The sequence below is a fragment of the Macaca mulatta genome, chromosome 15 (assembly GCF_049350105.2).
Source record: "Macaca mulatta isolate MMU2019108-1 chromosome 15, T2T-MMU8v2.0, whole genome shotgun sequence".
Taxonomy (NCBI): Eukaryota; Metazoa; Chordata; class Mammalia; order Primates; family Cercopithecidae; genus Macaca; species Macaca mulatta.
Window position 1 is genome coordinate 22,395,879 of NC_133420.1, and position 20,275 is coordinate 22,416,153.

General features: G+C 42.9%; 1 protein-coding gene across 41 annotated transcripts in view; it reads right to left on the reverse strand.

Moving 5' to 3' along the window:
• Positions 1–948: 948 nt before the first annotated feature.
• The window catches only part of GAPVD1 (GTPase activating protein and VPS9 domains 1), a 111,167-nt gene continuing 91,840 nt past the window's right edge, over positions 949–20,275 (reverse strand). For 35 of the 41 annotated variants that reach the window (XR_013405576.1, XR_013405569.1, XR_013405571.1 and 32 more), the window contains 9 exons: positions 19,686–19,808; positions 17,065–17,194; positions 16,175–16,284; positions 15,705–15,864; positions 11,728–11,915; positions 10,688–10,901; positions 7,042–7,114; positions 5,497–5,694; positions 949–3,330 (listed from right to left, as the gene is read on the reverse strand). Coding sequence is in view for 30 of the 41 variants with exons in the window: in XM_077968005.1 (XP_077824131.1) it covers positions 3,190–3,330; positions 5,497–5,694; positions 7,042–7,114; positions 10,688–10,901; positions 11,728–11,915; positions 15,705–15,864; positions 16,175–16,284; positions 17,065–17,194; positions 19,686–19,808 (1,337 nt within the window). In the remaining 11 variants the exon portion in view is untranslated. The remainder of the gene's footprint in view (positions 3,331–5,496; positions 5,695–7,041; positions 7,115–10,687; positions 10,902–11,727; positions 11,916–15,704; positions 15,865–16,174; positions 16,285–17,064; positions 17,195–19,685; positions 19,809–20,275) is intronic. The other 6 variants (XR_013405575.1, XR_013405570.1, XR_013405577.1 and 3 more) reach the window with 1 other exon arrangement.

The following is a 20,275-nucleotide window of genomic DNA, read 5'->3' on the forward strand; positions in this document are numbered from 1 at the left end:
ATATATATAATTTTGTGGTTGGGCGCAGTGGCTCACACCTGTAATCCCAGCACTTTGGGAAGCTGAGGCAGGCGGATCACTTGAGGCCGGGAGTTCAAGACCAGCCTGGCCAACGTGGCAAAACCCTGTCTCTACAAAAAAAATACAAAAAATTAGCTGGGTGTGGTGGCACACACCTGTAATCTGAGCAACCAGGGCGGCTGAGCCATGAGAATCACTTGAGACTGGGAGACAGTGGTTGCAGTGAGCCGAGATCACGCCACTGCACTACTGACTGGGTGACAGAGAAAGATTGTGTCTCAAAAAAAATTAAACTGTAATTTTGTAAGTAAAGACAATCTTGAACTTGTATTTCTATTACTTCTAAAAGCAGAATATTAATACAAAATGCAAACTTGGTTTTTCTTTTCCTCAGAGAAGTTAATCCTACAAGATTTCAGGGGCACTGAGCCAACTCTCTCTCCTTTTAACATCCACTTTGTAAATTCTATGTAGTAATCGGTGGCTACCGAATGTTTCCAGGGCTGATTTTGCACTTTTACACTAATCTTTCATGTAAAACAAGTACGGGAGGGCAATGGAGGAAGAAACATTTGGGGAACAACTATTCCTCTTTTCTAAAAAAAAAAAAATCAAATCACTCCCCATCTCATGTACCTGTCAAGAAATCAAACCAGTGATGGTTAATGCCAAAGTAGTCCTTGCTCCTGACAGGATATTCAGAGGAAACCTTAGCTGCCCCTGCAACAGCTGTGCTGTGCTCCTCCACCAGCTACAGAGTCATGAGCACCCGAACCTGTTTTAGAGGTGTCACAGATGCCAAATCTCTGAGGTTTGGAGCCAAACCTCAGCCCTGGCTCCAACAAGGCAGAGCCCTATCTCCTGCCTTCAGTGTAGCCCTTCACCCCAATCCCACCACCTTCTCTTCCACAGAAAAGAGCCCCAATGCAATGTCCACATCTTCGTATTTATTTCCACAGTGTTAACATGGAATAGACTTAGCAACCATTGTGGAGAAAACAAAATCTCTCATTGGTTTATGAGTAAAATCCTGTAACAATGAATTTCAACCATTCGAAGTCCTCTGCTTAACATTTACTGAATCAAAGGCTGAAGTAAATGAACTCCCATCTAGGTCTCAGATCACACAGCTGGCCTCGTGATGTATTGACGATGGGATTTAACTTCTAACACAGGGCAAGTTTGGCAGTTACAGCCCATGAAGCTCACGACTCTGTACATGGATTTCTTGACCTAACATTCAAAAGGACATTTCATAGTACTAGTTTAATTCTGATCTCTCTCTAGAAGGCAGAAACCACATCCCACACTCCTATGCAATTTATTTTGGTATTGTAAAGTAAATGAATAAGAAGGGTGGAGACATAAAGAAAATCTAGTTTCTGGCTGGGTGCGGTGGCTCATGCCTGTAATCCCAGCACTTTGGGAGGCAAAGGCGGGTGGATCATGAGGTCAGGAGATCGAGACCATACTGGCCAACATAGTGAAACCTCGTTTCTACTAAAAATACAAAAATTAGCTGGGCGTGGTGGCGCGCGCCTATAGTTCCAGCTACTTGGGAGGCTGAGGCAGGGGAACCACTTGAACCGGGAGGTGGAGGTTGCAGTGGGCCAAGATCGTACCACTGCACTCCAGCCTGGGTGACAGGATGAGACTTTGTCTCGAAAAATAAAATAAAAACAAAGAAAAAAAAATAAAATCTTTAGGCATTCCCAGACACAAAGATCTCAGAGACAGACAGCAGACAGCCTCCGTATTCATCTGCCCAAGGCTGTTTATCACAGTTTCCTTAAAAGATACCTGGAAATGCTCCCAACAACAAGGGACTCAAGTATGGGGCTGAGTTTGTTATAAAAGCAGCTAAATGTGTTTAGGAAACACACAAAGTGAAACCAGACAGTGATGGCCCACGTACAAGACTTGTGCTTGAAGCTTTGGTGTGCCTCCTTGGCCAATTTTTCAGGCACCAAAAACCACTCCTGATTGATTATTGATATACAATGCAAACCAAACTATGAAAACACAGACTTTTTTTCAGAAGAGGGAAATAAAGGCACAGAAACCTGCCAAAATAGATTATTTTTTTCCGTAAGAATAGTATGGTTGATTAAAATAGTTTATCACTAGTAAAACTTGTATCACCAGAGCAGACAATACAAATTAGTTTTTTAAAAAATGACATTCACTGAATTCTTGGTCTGTGCATTCAATGTGAATAATCATCAAAAATATATTACAATTAAAGGTTTGTAAGGAGCTCTGTCTGGGATTTCTGCAGTATATTATTTCGGAGGAGAAGAACCACCATAAAGTATGAGCTATCCACTGTTCCTTTTTACGTTGTGTATGGTAATCAGTCTATCTCCTAATGCAGGCTCACAAACTTCCACGGTGATATGTCTAAGTGACTTAGTAACTTTCACACTCATTAAAGACAGCCCTGTCCATCAAACGCCATACTTAGAAAGTCCAATAAACTGTATTACATTTTAATAAATATTTCTGTGTACTTTTTGTTTTTTGCTTTTAAGCTCAGCTTAAATCTTGTCAAGGAAACCATTTCACAAGACAGTATGTCACAGCCTACTATCAGCAATAGTCCTTGTTTATTAGAATCTGCAGATGTCCATATTACATCAAATATAAATATATATTATATTTACATTTCCTTCTTAGCTTTTCAATTTAGGTGAGTGTATTTATAGATAATGCCACTAATGTACCACTATTATAATCCTCAGTGCAACTCGTATCTTCTTTCCATTAGATGCACATTAATATAAGACAGCATCTTAAAAGAGGGGTACTGTTCTTTTTTAAAATAAAAGGAAAGAAAGGGTATCCAAGAATGGAGGTCTAGAAATTTTCTAAGAGATTTTTGTTCTGTTTTTTAATATTTAGAAATACCTGAAAAATGTGGTCCCTTTTTGTAGTACTAGACTCTACTTGGGGACAAGAAAATAGAATATGCAACTCAGAAAGGAAAGAGCCCAAAGAGAACCTGCTTGTTAGCTCATTAACCTGTTTAGTAAAGATCTGCTTTAAAATGCCTGAAGCTGTACAATATTATACAAAAACAATCTTCAGCCTTCAAAGCAGCTGATGCGCCTTCTTAGAGATCTGTTTGTTTGATTAACAGTCTGCTGCCTTGGTGGGCCTTGGTCTTGGTCACTTTCGGTCATCGATGGTTTTAATGAATTCTACTGCTGCTGTGAACTGCATCCACCAATAGGACTCCTCTCCAGACAGACAGCTAGCATAAAAGCTACTGATATACTGCACAGTAGACAGCAAACAGGGTGGATTTGCCTAGAGAAGTAAAAAATGAAAGTCAATTACTCAGATGTCAAAGCTCTGCCAAAATCATTTAAGTGTTCTTCAAATGTTCTTCTATGAAAGACATACCAATCCTTTTGAAAACAATCCCGAAGTTATTTTTTGGAAGTAATCTTTAAACCCTAGTTTCCATGAGTAGCAATAATATGTTGGAAAGGCAACCCAGGTTCTAGTATCAGCTAATCTATCTAGAGGTTTCTATCCTTGCAAGTCCCTAACCTCACTGGTTTCTAAGAAGGCTGAACTAATCTCTGTGGTCTTACTCAACATCCCAGGATTTCAGAATGTTAGACACCAAAATAAATACTGTAAGCAAATTGAATTATATCTGGTAAGTCCAGGGAGAATAAGCTGAGAAAGAAAAAACTAAAAAAGATGGCATGCCCTCTGTTGCCAGAGGTAACAGAGGACATCTTCTGAATTTTTTTTACCTTCCTCATGTGGTGAGAAAGGGCACAGGCTGTTAAACGGTTAAGAGGAAGAGCTAGGGCCTTTTCCTTAAAACTAGCTTCAACTGGCTCTCCACAGGAACTAGATTTACTACGTGTGGAAGCCAGAAGAGCGATGGCCAACAGGAGGAGCTGTGACGCCAACCCCACGGGTTTCTCCCTCCAAGCTGAGTTCAGGTTGTAGAAATATCACAATGCTAAGAAATAGTAGGACATACATCACACACACTTTAGAGAGCAACGGCTGGGCTGAGCTGTCTGGAACACACAGGTGATACGATCACTGAGTGGCTGTATGCACCCAAACTACATGGTCACCCTCAAAATGTTCAAAATAAACCATTTAAATAATGAAACTGGGCCGGGCGTGGTGGCTCAAGCCTGTAATCCCAGCACTTTGGGAGGCCGAGACGGGCGGATCACGAGGTCAGGAGACCGAGACCATCCTGGCTAACATGGTGAAACCCCGTCTCTACTAAAAAAATACAAAAAAAACTAGCCAGGCAAGGTGGCGGGCACCTGTAGTCCCAGCTACTCGGGAGGCTGAGGAGGAGAATGGCGTAAACCCGGGAGGCGGAGCTTGCAGTGAGCCGAGATCTGGCCACTGCACTCCAGCCTGGGCGACAGAGCGAGACTCTGCCTCAAAAGAATAAATAAATAATGATGAAACTGTAATTTTAAAGTCAACAAGAACGACAGATGTCAGTACTTTCATACTACAATTACAAAATAAGAAGCTGAAAGAGGAGAGATCATTGGTAAATTTGGTAGCCTATATGACAAGTACTGCAAGGAATTCCGTATGAAAGAAGATGGTAAAAGCATAACAAAAAGAACCTGCCCTCATCCATTCATTCAATAATTATATACTGAGCCTCAACCAAGAACTTCAGGCACTGCTTTTTTTTTTTTTTTTTTTTTTTTTTTTTTTTGAGACAGAGTCTCACTCTGTTGCCCAGGCTAGAGTGCAGCAGTGTGATCTCCGCTCACTGCACTCAACCTCCTGAGCTGGGATTACAGGAGCCTGTAATTTTTGTATTTTTAGTAGAGATGGGGTTTCACCACCTTGGCCAGGCTGGTCTTGAATTCCTGACCTCGTGATCCACTCACCTCGGCCTCCCAAACTGCTGGGATTACAAGTGTGAGCCACCGCACCCGACCCAGGCACTGCTTTAAAAGCTGAAAATGTTCATCTAGGAATCCAGTCTTCCCATCCTTTCTTTTGAAAACCCTAAGGTAAGAACAAATCTTGGCCGGGCGCAGTGGCTCATGTCTGTAATCCCAACACTTCAGGAGGCTGAGGCAGGCGAATCACTTGAGGCCAGCTCGAGACCACGAGACCAGCTTGGCCAACATGGCGAAACCCCGTCTCTAGTAAAAATGCAAAAAAATTCGCTGGGCGTGGTGACACACGCCTGTAATCCCAGCTATCTGGGTGGCTGAGGCACTAGAATCGCTTGAACCCAAGAGATGGAGGTTGCAGCGGGCTGAGATCACACTACTGCACTCCAGCCTGGGCGACAGAGTGAGATTCTGTCTCAAAAGAACAAATCTTGACAGTAGGCACTTTCTGAGTAACCCAGAGCTTGTGACTTGGAAAAGAGCCAAGATCTCCACCGTTGTGTGAAGCCCTGCGCCACCTGCTCAGAATGCCACATAACTCCTTAACTGATAGTAGTAAGGGGCCCACCTTTATCAACACAAACACCAACACAGGAACAAAGTCATCCGCTCCAGGGACAGAGTCCTCATTGGCCAGGCTCAGGAGGTTCATAATCGTAGAGCACATTCTCAGGATGCACTGAACTTTGTCCCGGGGGGTTTTATAAGCACTTATTGTCCTGATTTCTGATTGTGCAGATGGCCATGGTGCTTCTCGAAGATAAACCTAAGTGAGACCATAGACAATATACAGATTCTGAATCCAATGGCAACCCCAGGCAGTGACCACCGCAACTTCCGTGTCAGGAGGCAGAGGATAATGTGGTTGCTTTCTCCTCTCTTTGGTAAAACCATATTGCAGGCCCCCTTCCCCTTCACCAAAGATTGAAGCATAACTTTAAAACTTTTAAATAAGTTGCTTTGCATTTTAAAATAGAGCAAACCAGATATCCATTAATAGAAAAATGGCATTCAACAGCACAGAAGCTAGAATTCACAAAATTTCAAACCATTCTCTTTCTTAAATAGCTAGAATGGAACTTCTCTACATTTAGTAGCTGATTCCAGAAGTGCAAACTACTAAAAGAGGACTTTCCGTTAAAACTAGCTTAAACTGGCTCTACACAGGAAATAGATTTATCACATGTGATAAAAGAAGTTATCACGTGTGAGAAAAGAGGTTAATTTAAGGCCGGGTGTGGTGGCTTATGCCTGTAATCCCAGCAGTTCGGGAGGCTGAGGCAGGTGGATCACGAGGTCAGGAGTTCAAGACCAGCCTGGCTAAGATAGTGAAACACCTCTCTACTAAAAATACAAAAAAATTAGCTGGGCGTGGTGGCACACGCCTGTAGTCCTAGCTACTCGGGAGGCTGAGGCAGAGAACTGCTTGAACCCGGGAGGTGAAGGTTGCAGTGAGCCAAGATTGCGCCATTGCACTCCAGCCTAGGCGACAGAGCGAGCCTCCCTCTCAAAAAAAAAAAAAAAAAAGAGGTTAATTTAAAAATATGTACCATTGTTGTAGTAATCCTGGAAATAACAGATTCAAAAAACCAAAAACAATTTAAAATTGTATGCTAATTAACGTCTCATTAGTGGAGGTTGTAACAAAAACAACCAGAAACCTCAAATACCTGAAATTTTCATGTTTTCTTATTTTCTAAGAGATGTAGGACAGGTAAAAATGCTAAAGGTAATCTGAGATCACATGCAGACTCAATGACCTCTCCTGAGACAGCATATCTCACTCTTTGGAGTGCTACCAGCCTCCCACTTCTTCAAAACATTTCTGCAGAAACCTGACTATAAAAGCACTGATGGAGAGATACTGCCCCTGACAGCAGGGCTGGCTTGAGAAGTGGCATCAAGGAAGGGCTCCTCCCAACTGGTTTTCTACTATTTCATACCAGGGAATTTTAATCCCTGAAAGCATCTTCAGGAACTTTGAAGTTAGACTGAATTACATAGAGTGAAAATGATGTTTTATATTTTATCATATTTCAGTTCCTTGAAAATGTGGTAACACTACCACGCAGGATTTAGTTAACATTACCCATGCTATATAAACCTGTATTACCTCTGGTATCTGAAGAGCTCTGTGATTTGCAGTCACTACTTTAGATAATCTCTGGATATGTTCATGAAGAACCCTGAAAACCCCCAAAATACACATGTAAATATTCATTTCAGAAAATACGGTACACAAATAGTCATCACTGATTTTTACAAAACATTTGAAACATGTTGACTTATTGCTAGCTATGGATTACAGTTAGAGTTGAGCCTCTTAGATAAGTATTCTTTCCAATCTGCTCAGAAACGCTGAGTGAGCCAAGGGGATGCAGGGAAGGGAGGGAGTCTTTCCTCTCTGGACCAGACAGCACTGCAAGGGAGAAAGGAGAAGAGCCCTTAGTAGGAGCTGCTTGGACACATAATTTTGTAAAGCAGAGGAAAAGAAGGTGAGGGGGGATAAAAAGGTGAGAGGAAGTAGAAGGATCAAAAGCCAGAAACCAAAGTTATTAATTACATGGAGAAGGACCTCTACCATTCACCAAACCTTTCACTTTGTAGATGAAGAGAAGTAGGCTTAAAAAGGGAAAAGGCTTGCCTGAGCTATACAGGTGTCAGTAGCAGGGGCTGAACCCAGCTTCCTGGCTGCTAGTGTTCTTTCCAGTTCCTCTGTTGGCTTTTCATATGCTATAAACCCCGCAGAAATGTCATGGAGGGTGGGGAAAAACAATCTCCTTCAAAGTTGCTGTCTGTAGTCAATATGGTTTGAATGTCCCCATTCCTTATCCTATGCCTAAAGGCAAAAACTGGTGCTCTGGAGAGAAAACAGGTCCCATCTGGCATATTAAGCATAGAAGTCTGGGGTGGGCCAAACACTCTGAGACCATGAACAAATGAGGACGGCAGATTGGAAGGATCCTAACCCATTTCACAGGAAAGTCAATTTTCTCAAATATCTATGCAACATCTGAAAATCTCCATGAAAAATATTTCATACAAACATAACCCACACCCTGAGGATCCTATTACACGGACCCCTGGGAGTCAGGCCCAGCAAGCCACTGTCACTGTTAAGAAGCATGGTAACAACTTTAACATGCTTGAGGTCAGAAACAGAGTTGTGAAGCAGTGCTCAAGAAAACACAGAAGGCTGGGCACGGTGGCTCATGCCTGTAACCCCTGCACTTTAGGAGGCCAAGGTGGGCAGATCACTTGAGGTCAGGAGTTTGAGACCAGCCTGGACAACATGGTGAAAACCCATCTCTACTAAAAATACAAAAATAGCTGGGCATGGTGCCATGTGCCCGCAATGCCAGCTACTCAGGAGGCTGAGGCAGGAGAACTGCTTGAACACGGGAGGCAGAGGTTTCAGTGAGCTGAGATCGTGCCATTGCACTCCAGCCTGGGTGACACAGGGAGACTGTCAAAAAAAGAGAGAATATACAGACGAGGAAAAATAAAAACTGCAAAATATTTCCTAGTCTCACTACCCAAAAATAATTAGTATTACTATTCCAGGTTAATTTTTTCCAAGATTAATTTTTTTTTTTTTTTTTAAAGACAGAGCCTCGCTCTGTTGTCCAGGATGGAGTGCATGGTGTGATCTCGGCTCACCACAACCTCTGCCTCCCGGGTTCCAGCGGTCCTCCTGCCTCAGCCTCCCGAGTAGCTGGCATGACAGGTGTGAGCCACTATGCCTGGCTAATTTTTGTATTTTTAGTAGAGACACGGTTTCAGCTTGCTGGCCAGGTTGGTCTCCAACTCCTGACTCTCAGGTGATCCACCTGCCTCAGCCTCCCAATCAGGCATGAGCCATTGTGCCCAGCCAGGATTAGGATTTTTAAACAGCTTTATTGAGATATAACTTATAAGCCATATAATTCCAGGCATTTTTTGGTATTCAAATACTTAACTGTTCATTCTCTCTCTCTTTTTTTAGACAGAGTCTCACTCTGTCGCCTAGGCTGGAGTGCAGTGGTGCGATCTCAGCTCACTGCAACCTCCGCCCCTTGGGTCAAGCAATCCTCCCTCCTCAGCCTCCTGAGCAGCTGGGACTATAGATGCATGCCACCATGCCCAGCTAATTTTTGTATTTTTAGTAGAGACGGGCTTTCACCATGTTGGCCAGGCTGGTTTCGAACTCTTGACCTCAGGTGATCCACCCGCCCCAGCCTCCCAAAGTGCTGGGATTACAGGTGTGAGCCACGATGCCCGACCAACTGTTCATTCTTAATAAATATATAACAAGCATATATTAGAGGCCAAGTACTGCGCCTGGTGCTATTAGAGTGGTTAATAAAAGCATTATTTCCTGGTCTCGCAGAGGGAACAAGCCAGTGTGGAGAGAACATTCATTAAACGATCACACAAACCAGTGATTAAGAACAGGGGAGAGGGCCAGGCATGGCGGCTCATGCCCTGTAATCCCAGCTCTTATTCCTGCACTTTGGGAGGTTGAAGCAGGAGGATCGCTTGAGTCTAGCAGTTTGAGACCAACCTGGGCAACACAGCGAGACCTTGTCGCTACAAAAAATAAACAAGGTTGGGCGCAGTGGCTCATGCCTGTAATCTCAGCACTTTGGGAGGCCAAGATGGGCAGATCATCTGAGGTCAGAAGTTCAAGACCAGCCTGGCCAACATGGTGAAACTCCATCTCTACTAAAAACACACAAAAAATTAGCGGGGCATGGTGGTGCGTGCCTGTAGTCCCAGCTACTCAGGAGGCTGAGGTAGAAGAATCGCTTGAACCCAGGAGGCAGAGGTTGCAGTGAGCTGAGATCACGCCACTGCACTCCAGCCTAGGCGAAAGAGTGACACTCCATCTAAATAAATAAATAAATATAAACAAAATCAGCCAGGTGTCATGGTGTGCACCTATCAGGTGTCATGGTGTGCACCTATAGTACCAGCGATTTGGGAGGCCAAGGTAGGAGGATCACTTGTCACAGGAGTCCGGGAGGTTGAGGCTTCAGTGAGCTGTGATCATGCCACTGCACTCCAGCCTGGGTGTCAGTGAGCTGTGATCATGCCACTGCACTCCAGCCTGGGTGACAGGGCAAGACCCTGTCTCAAAAGAAAAAAAAGAACAGGGGAGAATTTTGCCCCGTAAGGGACATTTGGGAATGTCTGGAGACATTTGGTTGTCACAATTGGTGGGGTATTACTGGCACCTAGTGTGTAGAGGCCAGGGATGCTGCTAAAGATCCTATAATGCACAGGACAGCCTCCCACATCATCAACAATCTGGCCCTAAATGTCAATAGTGCTGGGTTCAGAAACCGTGACTCAAACAGATGTCAAATGGCAACTGTGGCAAGTGCTAAAGAAAGGCACTGAGGCCTGAGACAGCCCTAATAGGATGTAACCTAGTCAGGAGAGGCTTCATCACGGAAACGATACTTAAGTCAAGACCTGAAGGCTAAGTAAGACTTAATCACAAGAAGGAAGGGAAGATTAGTTAAGGCAGAGTAAACAGCAGTGCTTTCCAAAGACGCTACACCAATTTCTACCCCTTCCCGCTTGACTGCCCACTTCCCTGAAAACTGGGTATTATCATTCTTTGTGATCATGTAACTCTGACAGGTGAAAAATGGTAACCAATGCATTTCCTTTACAATCAGATACTAAGTTACACATATAGCTTGCCTAAAATATGGGCTACCTGGTAGATCCCTATGTAGTCCCACATAGGCACTCAACATAGAAGTACTCACTGGTCGCGAAGTATGTCCCCATCCTGATTAGGGTAGAAGGCGAGCTTGAAAATCCGGTTCATCACGCTTCGCTCAATGGCCAGCTGTGCATCTTGAAGCTGTTCTTCACTTGCGTTTTGCCATATGACATCCTGGGCCATTGCACCATAAAGAAACTGCAGAAAATCTTCTACCTGAGCAGTTTTATCATCAGCTGCGGTGAGTTTCTGAAAGTCTCCAAAGCAAAATAATAATTTTTAAATAGTTTAATAAAAACTATCTAAATAATTTTAAAAAGGAAATCATAGAAATAATTTTTATCACTAGCTATGCAGACACCATGATCTTAGAGCCAAAACTGTTTCAGTGTGGTTTATTTTAGGACAATATGTGGCCATATAATTAAATCAGGAGAAAAAGTAAGGAATATGTGAAAGTTTAAGTGCAAGGAATTTGTTATAAAAAAATGTTTCTAGGCTGGGCACAGCGACTCACACCTGTAATTCCAGCACTTTGGGAAGCCGAGGTGGGCAGATCATGAGGTCAGGAGATTGAGACCATTCTGGCCAACACAGTGAAACCCCATCTCTACTAAAAATACAAAAATTAGCTGGGCGTGGTGGCGCATGCCTGTAATCCCAGCTACTCAGGAGGCTGAGGCAGGAGAATCCCTTGAACCAGGGAGTCGGAGGTTGCAGAGAGGCAAGATCACGCCACTGCACTCCAACCTGGTGACAGAGCAAGACTCTGTCTCAAAAAAAAAAAAAAAAAAAGTTCCTAAAAAAAAAAATGCATTTGTTTTTTTTTTTTAAATGAGAGAATTCGTACAGACCCAAAATTTACAAATGTCCCCAATTTAAAAAGTAAACTACAGATATTCAATACAGGAGAAAAATGCAATTTATTGGTTTGACATCAAAGTTTAATTTATTAAGACTCCATAAAATAACTGAGTAAGGCATGCAGATACTTGAACAAACTAGCAAAACAAAACAGTATTTCCCAGTCTTCCCAACCGTATGACAGGTGAAGAGATGCTTAAACTAAAGGTATTGAGTTACCTTGAATGAATTCCCTGATCTTCTTTTCTTTGCTCTCAAGCAGTAATCTCACACAGACGGTGGTAAAGTATCGATTGGCCACTTCTTTGTCTCGCAAAACCCTTTGCAATAGCCTTTCCAGGTGAGCCTGTGTGGTCTGTAGTCCTTGTCGACAACGAGTGAGATAAGCAATATATGGGGCTCTTTTTCTAAAAGGAAAAATACTTTGCATGACATCAGATATATTCAGTGCATACTTTCTTTGAAGAATAAGGGTCCTAACTTTTCTTTATAAAATTACTGCACAGTCTGGTTTTACAAAGTAGCATGTCTGTGCTTTCTTCAGTAGCACATATACAAAGTAGCCTGTCAGGCTGCAGACATGGTACAGACTGATCATGGTGCCAGCTGAAGAACAGATCCATTTTGCATTTTGTCTGGGAGCATCTATGGGACTGAAGACTTAGTTAGCTAACTCACTAAATGTTACTAAGCCCCTGTGCATACTTGGTGTATTTTATACTGGAGTTATAGGACCTCATACTTAATAGGAAATTGACAGCTACAGATGACTAAAAATAACAACAAATACAGGTTATATGTCACTAGGTTACAAACATCCCTCACCAATTACTTGCTTATAGTCTAAATGTAACAATCACCAGAGTGCCCATTCCCTAAGCCTTGAAGCCTCCTCACTACCTAAGCATCTCAGTTACATTTTTCTCCATAATCATGAGCAGGGGACTGGCAGCAGAAAAAGCACAGCAATTCCTAAGGCTACTTACTTCTGCTTCTCTGGTCCAGAAAAGTAGTCTTTCCTATCACCACTAAAAAAAGAAATATGATATTCTAGTTGTCCTGGCCTCATAATATAGGCATACCTCTATACCTGCTTTTGTGCAAAGCTGAAATAAACTGCACTCTTCTATTTGGAACTGCTCATTTATAACTACATTTCCACACTAAATATCCAAATATGTTGCTTAGAAATTGATATGGTTTGGCTGTGTCCCCACCCAAATCTCATCTTGAATTCCCACGTGTTGTGGGAGGGACCCAGTGGGAGGTAACTGAAACACAGAGGCAGGTCTTTCCTGGGCTGTTCTTGTGATAGTAAGTCTCAAGAGATCTGACTGTTTTAAAAAGGGGAATTTCCCTGCACAAGCTCTCTTCTCTTGTCTGCTGCCATGTGAAATGTGCCTTTCACCTTCCGCCATAATTGTGAGGCCTCCCCAGCCACATGGAACTGTTAAGTCCAATTAAACCTCTTTTTTTGTTAAATTGCCCAGTCTCAGATATGTTTTATCAGCAGCATGAGAACAAACAAATACAGTAAATTGGGACCGTGAGTGGGGTACTGCTAAAAAGACAACCGAAAATGTGAAAGCAGCTTTGGAACTGGTTAACAGGCAGAGGTTGGAACACTTTGGAGGGCTCAGAAGAAGACAGGAAAATGTGGGAAAGTTTGGAATTTCCTAGAGATGTGTTGAATGGCTTTGACAAAAATGTTCACACTGGTATGAACAATAAGGTCCAGGCTGAGGTGGAGATGAGGAACTTGTTGGGAACTGGAGCAAAGGTGACTTGTTATGTCTTAGCAAAGAGACTTGTGGCATTTTGCCCTTGCCCTAGAGATTTGTGGAACTTTGAGCTTGAGAGGGATGATTTAGAGTATCTGGCAGAAGAAATTTCTAGGCAGCAAAGCATTCAAGAGGTGACTTGGGTGCTGTTAAAGGCATTTGGCTTTGTTTTGTTTTTTTTGTTTTTTCTTGAGACAGAGCTTCACTCTTGCTGCCCAGCCTGGAGTGCAGTGGCATGATCTCAGCTCACCATAACCTCTGCTTCCAGGTTCAAGCGATTCTCCTGTCTCAGCCTCCCAAGTAGCTAGGATTATAGGCACCCACCACCACTCCCAGCTAATTTTTTGTATGTTTAATAGAGACAGGGTTTCACCATGTTGGCCAGGCTGGTCTCGAACTCCTGACCTTGGGTGATCCACCTGCCTTGGCCTCCCAAAGTGCTGGGATTACAAGCATGAGCCACTGTGCTTTGCCAGCATACATTTTTATAAGGGAAGCAGAGCATAAGAGTTCAGAAACTTTGCAGCCTGACAATGTGATAGAAAACAAAATCCTATTTTCTGAGAAGAAATTCAAGCTGGCTATGGAAATTTGCATAGTAATAAGGAGCTGAATATTAATCCCCAAGGCAATGGGGAAAATGTTTCCATGGCATGTCAGAGGTCTTCATGGCAGCCCCTCTCATCACAGGCCCAGAGGCCTAGGAGGAAAAATGGTTTCATGGGCCAGGCCCAGGGTCCCCATGCTGTATGCAGCCTAGGGACTTGGTGCCCTGCCTTCCAGCTGCTCCAGCCATGGCTGTAAGGGGCCGACATAGAGCTTGGGCTGTGGCTTCAGAGAGTGCAAGCCCTAAGCCTTGGCAGCTTCCATGTGGTGTTGAGCCTGTGGGTGCACAGAAGTCAAGAATTGGGATTTGGGAACCTCCGCCTAGATTTCAAAAGATGTATGGAAACACGTGGATGCCCAGGCAGAAGTTTGCTGCAGGGGAAGGATCCTCATGGAGAACCTCTGCGAGGGCAGTATGGAAAGGAAATGTGGGGTTGGAACGCCCACACAGAGTCCCTACTGAGGCACTGCCTATTAGAGTTGTGAGAAGAGGGCCACTGTCTTCCAGACCTCAGAATGGCAGATCCACTGACAGCTTGCACCGTGCACCTAGAAAAGCCAGTGACTCAACACCACCCCATGAAAGCAGCTGGGAAAGTGACTATACCCTGCAAAGCCACAGGAGCGGAGCTGCCTAAAATCATGGGAACCCTGGCTGGGTGCAGTGGCTCATGCCTTTAATCCCAGCATTTTGGGAGGCTGAGGCAGGTGGATCACTTGAGGTCAGGAGTTCAAGACCAGCCTGGCTAACATGGGGAAACCCCGTCTTCACTAAAAAAATACAAAATTAGCCAGGCATGGTGGTGCATGCCTGTAATCCCAGCTACTCGGGAGGCTGAGGCAGGGGAATTGCTTGAACCCAGGAGGCAGAGGTTGCAGTGAGCCGAGATTGCACCATTGCACTCCAGCCTGGGCAACAAGAACAAAATTCTGTTTCGGGAAAAAAAAGAAAAAGACCATGGGAACCCACCTGTTGCATCAGCGTGATCTGGATGTGAGACATGGAGTCAAAGGAGTTCCTTTTGAAGCTTAAAGATTTGACTGCCCTGCTGGATTTTGGACTTGGATGGGGCTTATACCTTTGTTTCTGCCAATTTTTCTCATTTGGAACGGCTGTATTTACCCAACGCCTGTACCTCCATTGTATCTAGGAAGTAACTAACTTGATTTTGATTTTACAGGTTCATAGGCGGAAAGGACTTGCCTTGTTTCAGATGAGACTTCTGATTGTGGAGTTAATGCTGAAATGAGTTAAGACTTTGGGAAACTGCTGGGAAGGCATGATTGGTTTTGAAATGTGAGGACATGAGATCTGGGAGAAGCAAGGGGCAGCTCATGGTTGGGCTGTGTCCCCACCCAAATCTCATCTTGAATTCCCAAGTGTTGTGGGAGGGACCCAGTGGGAGGTAATTGAATCAGTGGGGACAAGTCTTTCCTGTGCTGTTCTCGTGATAGTGAATAATTCTCATAAGATCTGATGGTTTTAAAAAGGGGGGGGATTCCCTGCACAAACTCTCTTCTCTTGTCTGCTGCAATGTGAGATGTGCCTTTCACCTTCTGCCATGATTGTGAGGCCTCCCAGCCACATGGAACTGTAAGTCCAATAAACCTCTTTCTTTTGTAAACTGCCCAGTCTCTGGCATGTCTTTATCAGCAGCATGAGAACAGACTAACACAGAAATCTACATCCAGGAAAATAGAGCCAAGCACTTTGTAGGAAGCCTAGATTCATTTCTGAAATAAGGATCAAAAAGAAAACACTTGCAGCTAACAGCTAGGTTTAAAAGCTGAATAGGTGGGGTGTATTACCTGTAGTCCTCAGCAATAGAAGCCAGCAGTTTCCTACAAGTCCTATTATCAAAACGGCACACACAGCGCATTGTTTCTTGAAGTTGAGCCATTAAGTTCTTATCTTGTAAATTAATTGCTTCAGCTATTTGAACTTTTAAGAAGCATACAATTTCATTGTCTAAATAAAAGAAACAAGGATTCTGTTTTTATTGAGAATTTCCATGGGCTTAATTAAGCTAACTCTCAGCATTTGGGATGTCAATTCTGCTTTGTCATGTATCATTAGAACTAAGCTGTATTGCCACTCCCAATTAGAAAATACTTTAATAAACTATCAGTAATCACAGTGCCCTTAAGTGACACTAATATAAACATATTAAGTTGAACCATATGGAATTGCCATACAGCTTAAACAGCTGAATACTGGCAATTTCATATGGTGCAACCCATAAACATAGGAAAACTTAAATGATCCTGCAGCAATTTACCTTCTGGGTCTGTGTGGTCTGGTAAACCATTCCTTGTTGAGTGGGTCAGCACTGGGAAGGCAACAGAGTCTGCAGAGCAAAGAGCAAGCCTCAGTTTCTTTTTCGCATCTCTGAAAAATGAGTAGAAAATACATTAATTTCTTTAGCCAGATATGCTCACATTTTACAAATATTTACTATATAAATTAATGTTAACTTAGGACTCAAATGTTTCAAACATTTTTTAAAAGATGATTCTTAACTGACACTCCACTTAAAAGAACAGGCTTTCTAATTACCCAAGGAGCCAGGTGATAAAAGTGCTCAGGGCAAGGACCATTCTTTAAGGCACCAGAATCAAACAACAAATCCTTTCTGACCTTTTTCCATACACCGAGTTCTATGACCGGTGCTATAAGAATTGGAAAAGCATATTATGGCAGAGTGGGAGGAACCACGGAAGTCAGAAGCCCCCAGCACTCAGATTTGGAACATCTCTTGGCACATCTCTTCAGAAACACTGATGATGCCACAAGATAAGCTCACTACCTGACAAGAAACCCTTTCTTCTTCTTTTTTTTTCTTTTTCTTTTTTATAGAGACAGGATTTCGCTATGTTGCCCAAGCTGGTCTCCAACTCCTGGGCTCCAGTGATCCACCGGTCTCAGCCTCCCAAAGTGCTGGGATTACAGGCGTGAGCCACCACGCCCAGTGAGTTTTTTAAATCCTTGAATTAACACCTTTGATACATAACATCTACAACTGAAACAAAGTCTTCTTAGTAAATAGCATTTCATTTTTCTCTCCCTGCTTTATACATTTATTGATTCAACACATCACTTGACTTGACGTGACTGCAATGGTGCTGAAAAGTCCAAACCCTAAAGTTCCAAATCCTATAAAAGAAATACCTGTAAGAGAAAGCTGAATCTTGCGGGTGGGCTGCTTGGCTCGCAGAGTCTGGGAGATCATCAGCTGAGATGTTCTGCAGTGCCTCGTCACGGGGAGAATCATGTGCACTTTCACCATCACCCAAAACCTCTAAACAAAACCCACCCCCAAGAAATGGATAACCAGGTTCATTTGGAATATTATGGCACTAGTAGGTATTCAGAGCAACTCAAGAATAAATTACCATTGACTAACAATAAGAGTTCTCTGGAAAAAAAGAAAGAAAAACTTCAAATACTTAACTGAATTATCAATAGCAACAATTATGTATCAAGAGACTAGTTGCTGAGAAGAGAGTGGTTTTACTTCTTATCCCGATACTAATGCACAACAATGAAAGTCCACATTAACTTAATAAAGTTAACATCTTAGAATCACTGAAGCAGAGAACTAAAAGAGGCTTCAAAAATCATTTTATAGACATGGACTCCTGCCCAGTCAGAAAATGGCTTGCTCTAAATTCCTTGGATGGCCAATGGCCAAGACTGACTATGGGTTCAGGTCTCCTGACTCTCTCTACTGGAGGTCTTCCTGCTACACCCAAGAGCGAGTCAGGGGACCAACTCACAAATGCAACAAGGTCAGATCTGTGGTTTGCAAAGTTGGTTTTATGTCTTAATCAAGAATATATAATACACGGCTGGGTGCAGTGCCTCACACCTGTAATCCCAGCATTTTGGGAGGCCTTGGTGGGTGGATCACATGAGGTCAGGAGTTCAAGACCAGCCTGACAAACATGGTGATATCCCATCTCTATGAAAAATACAAAAATCAGCCAGGTGTGGTGGCACACACCTGTGGTCCCAGCTGCACAGGAGGTTGAGGCAGGAGAGTTGCTTAAAGCCGGGAGGTGGAGGTTGTAGTGAGCCGAGATTGCGCCACTGCACTCCAACCTGGGCAACGAATTAAGACTCCGTCTCAAATAAAAAAACACACACACAAAAGAAATATGTAATACAATACATACATGTATACAATCAAAAAGAATAAAAAGTTTGGCCAGGCATAGGACAGGAAGATCGCTTGAGCTCATGATTTCAAGACCAGCCTGGGCAACATAGCGAGACCTCACCTCTACCAAAAAAAAAAATTTAAAAGACTAAAAAGTTCCAAAACATAATAAATATATTGAGTTCATATATGAAAATATCCTTATTCTTTGGAAATAATTTCAAATGCTTCAGAAAAAAATACAGGGAGAGACCAGCCTGGGCAACACGGCGAAGTCCCATCTCTACAAAAATATACAAAAGTTAGCTGGGCACAGTGGAACGTGCCTGTGGTCCCAGCTACTCAGGAAGCTGAGATGGGAGGATCACCTTAGCCTGGGAAGGTTGAGGCTGCAGCAGTAAACCATGATTGTGCCACTGCACTTTAGCCTGGGTAACATAGTGAGACTGTCTCACCAAAAAAAAAAAAAAAAAAAAGTATATATATACATATACACACACACACACACACACACACACTATATATATATGGGGAATGTGGCAAAATGTTAAAAATTGTTAAGTCTAGATATAGGGTAGATGAACCTTCATTGTATTATTCTTTCAATTTTTCTGTTATTTGGAAACTATTCAAAATAAAAAAATACAGGAAGTTCTCCTTTCTACTCCCTCTCCCTCTGAGGCTTCCTAGAAGTCTTCCTCAGAGCCAACTCACATTATCAGTTTGCTGGAAGATTATTCCAGGAGATACTCTATGTGCATATAGGCATAAACACATATTTATGCAGTATACTATTTATGTTTACGTTTTCTTTTTTGTTGTTGTTTTTTTTTTGTTTTTTTGAGACAGGGTCTCGCTCTGTTGCCCAGACTGGAGTGCAGTGGCGTCATCTCAGCTCACTGCAACCTCCGCCTCCTGGGATCAAGCGATTCTCATGCCTCAGCCATCTGAGGATTACAGGCATCTGCCACCACATGCAGCTAATTGTTTGTATTTTTGGTGGAGACGGGGTTTTGCCACATTGGCCAGGCTGGTCTCAAACTCCTGACCTCAAGTGACCTGCCCACCTCGGCCCCCAAAGTGCTGGGATTACAGGTGTGAGCCACCGTGCTCAGCCCCTATTTATGCTTTTATACACTTTCTCTCTTCATTTATCTTGGGGACTGTATCTCATTTTTCTGAAAGCTATTCAGTATTCTATTATGAGGAAAACAGAATCCTTTAAAATAAGTACCAGGTGACAATGGATAACTTGTCCCAATAGTCTGCTCCCATAGCTATATTGAGAGTGTGTAACTGGATAAAATTACAAAGCTGTAGACATTGAAAAAGAACTTCCTCCCATTAAAATATGCCCCAACTCCCTGTGGGCCAGTCACCCCAGATGCAAAGGAGGACAACTCTAAGGCATCTGAACATTCAGGGGTACCCAGGGCTAGTGGGAGAATCCAGAGAAGGACATCAATTTAAACATTTAAACAATTTAAACAAAATTAGAGGTAGTCTGTAATTTTGAGGTAGTAAACTGATTCCCTTAGCTATTCTTTCTTTTAAAGGCCACTTAAATTCAGATTACCTTTGTCACTATGATATAAAAGTTTATTACTCAAATCTCTGTCATGATTATCACCTGTACTTTCATAGTTTGCCATTGCTCCATCACTGGGGCTGGTCCGTTTAATGGCATTCCTGTATTTGTCCAGAATATCCTCAGCGACCTGAGCTTGTGCACTGAGTCTAGGGCTGGGATCATCTGCAAGGGAAAGGAGAATGAGAGAATTAGCCCCTTCGGTTTGTACCAACTCTGATGTTAGTATGACACCAGTAGCATAATCCCAAAGGCGGATTAGGAGGTAAGACTTTAAAAGAGCACATATCTCAATGTTAAGAGGCACCATGCAGCTGCCTACTCATCCCATTTCTAGGTCTGAGAGCCTTGCCAAAGCAGGAAATTGGGAAGAGTAGCTCCACCTTCTCATCATCACCAGAATGACAGTGTCAAAGTTCAGGGCAGACTGAATGGATGACAGATTTCTAAAGTGTTTGCACTCAAATCACTGTTATCAGCAATTCATGCTAACAGAACTTCCAACAGTGCATTTTTACATGCAGACTTCATTTATTCGGACATCTCTATGCTGAAGGAGGAAAAAAAAACTATTCAAACTTAGACTTAAACCCCTTTAAATAATAACAAATGTCTTTTTCCATTCTTCCTTT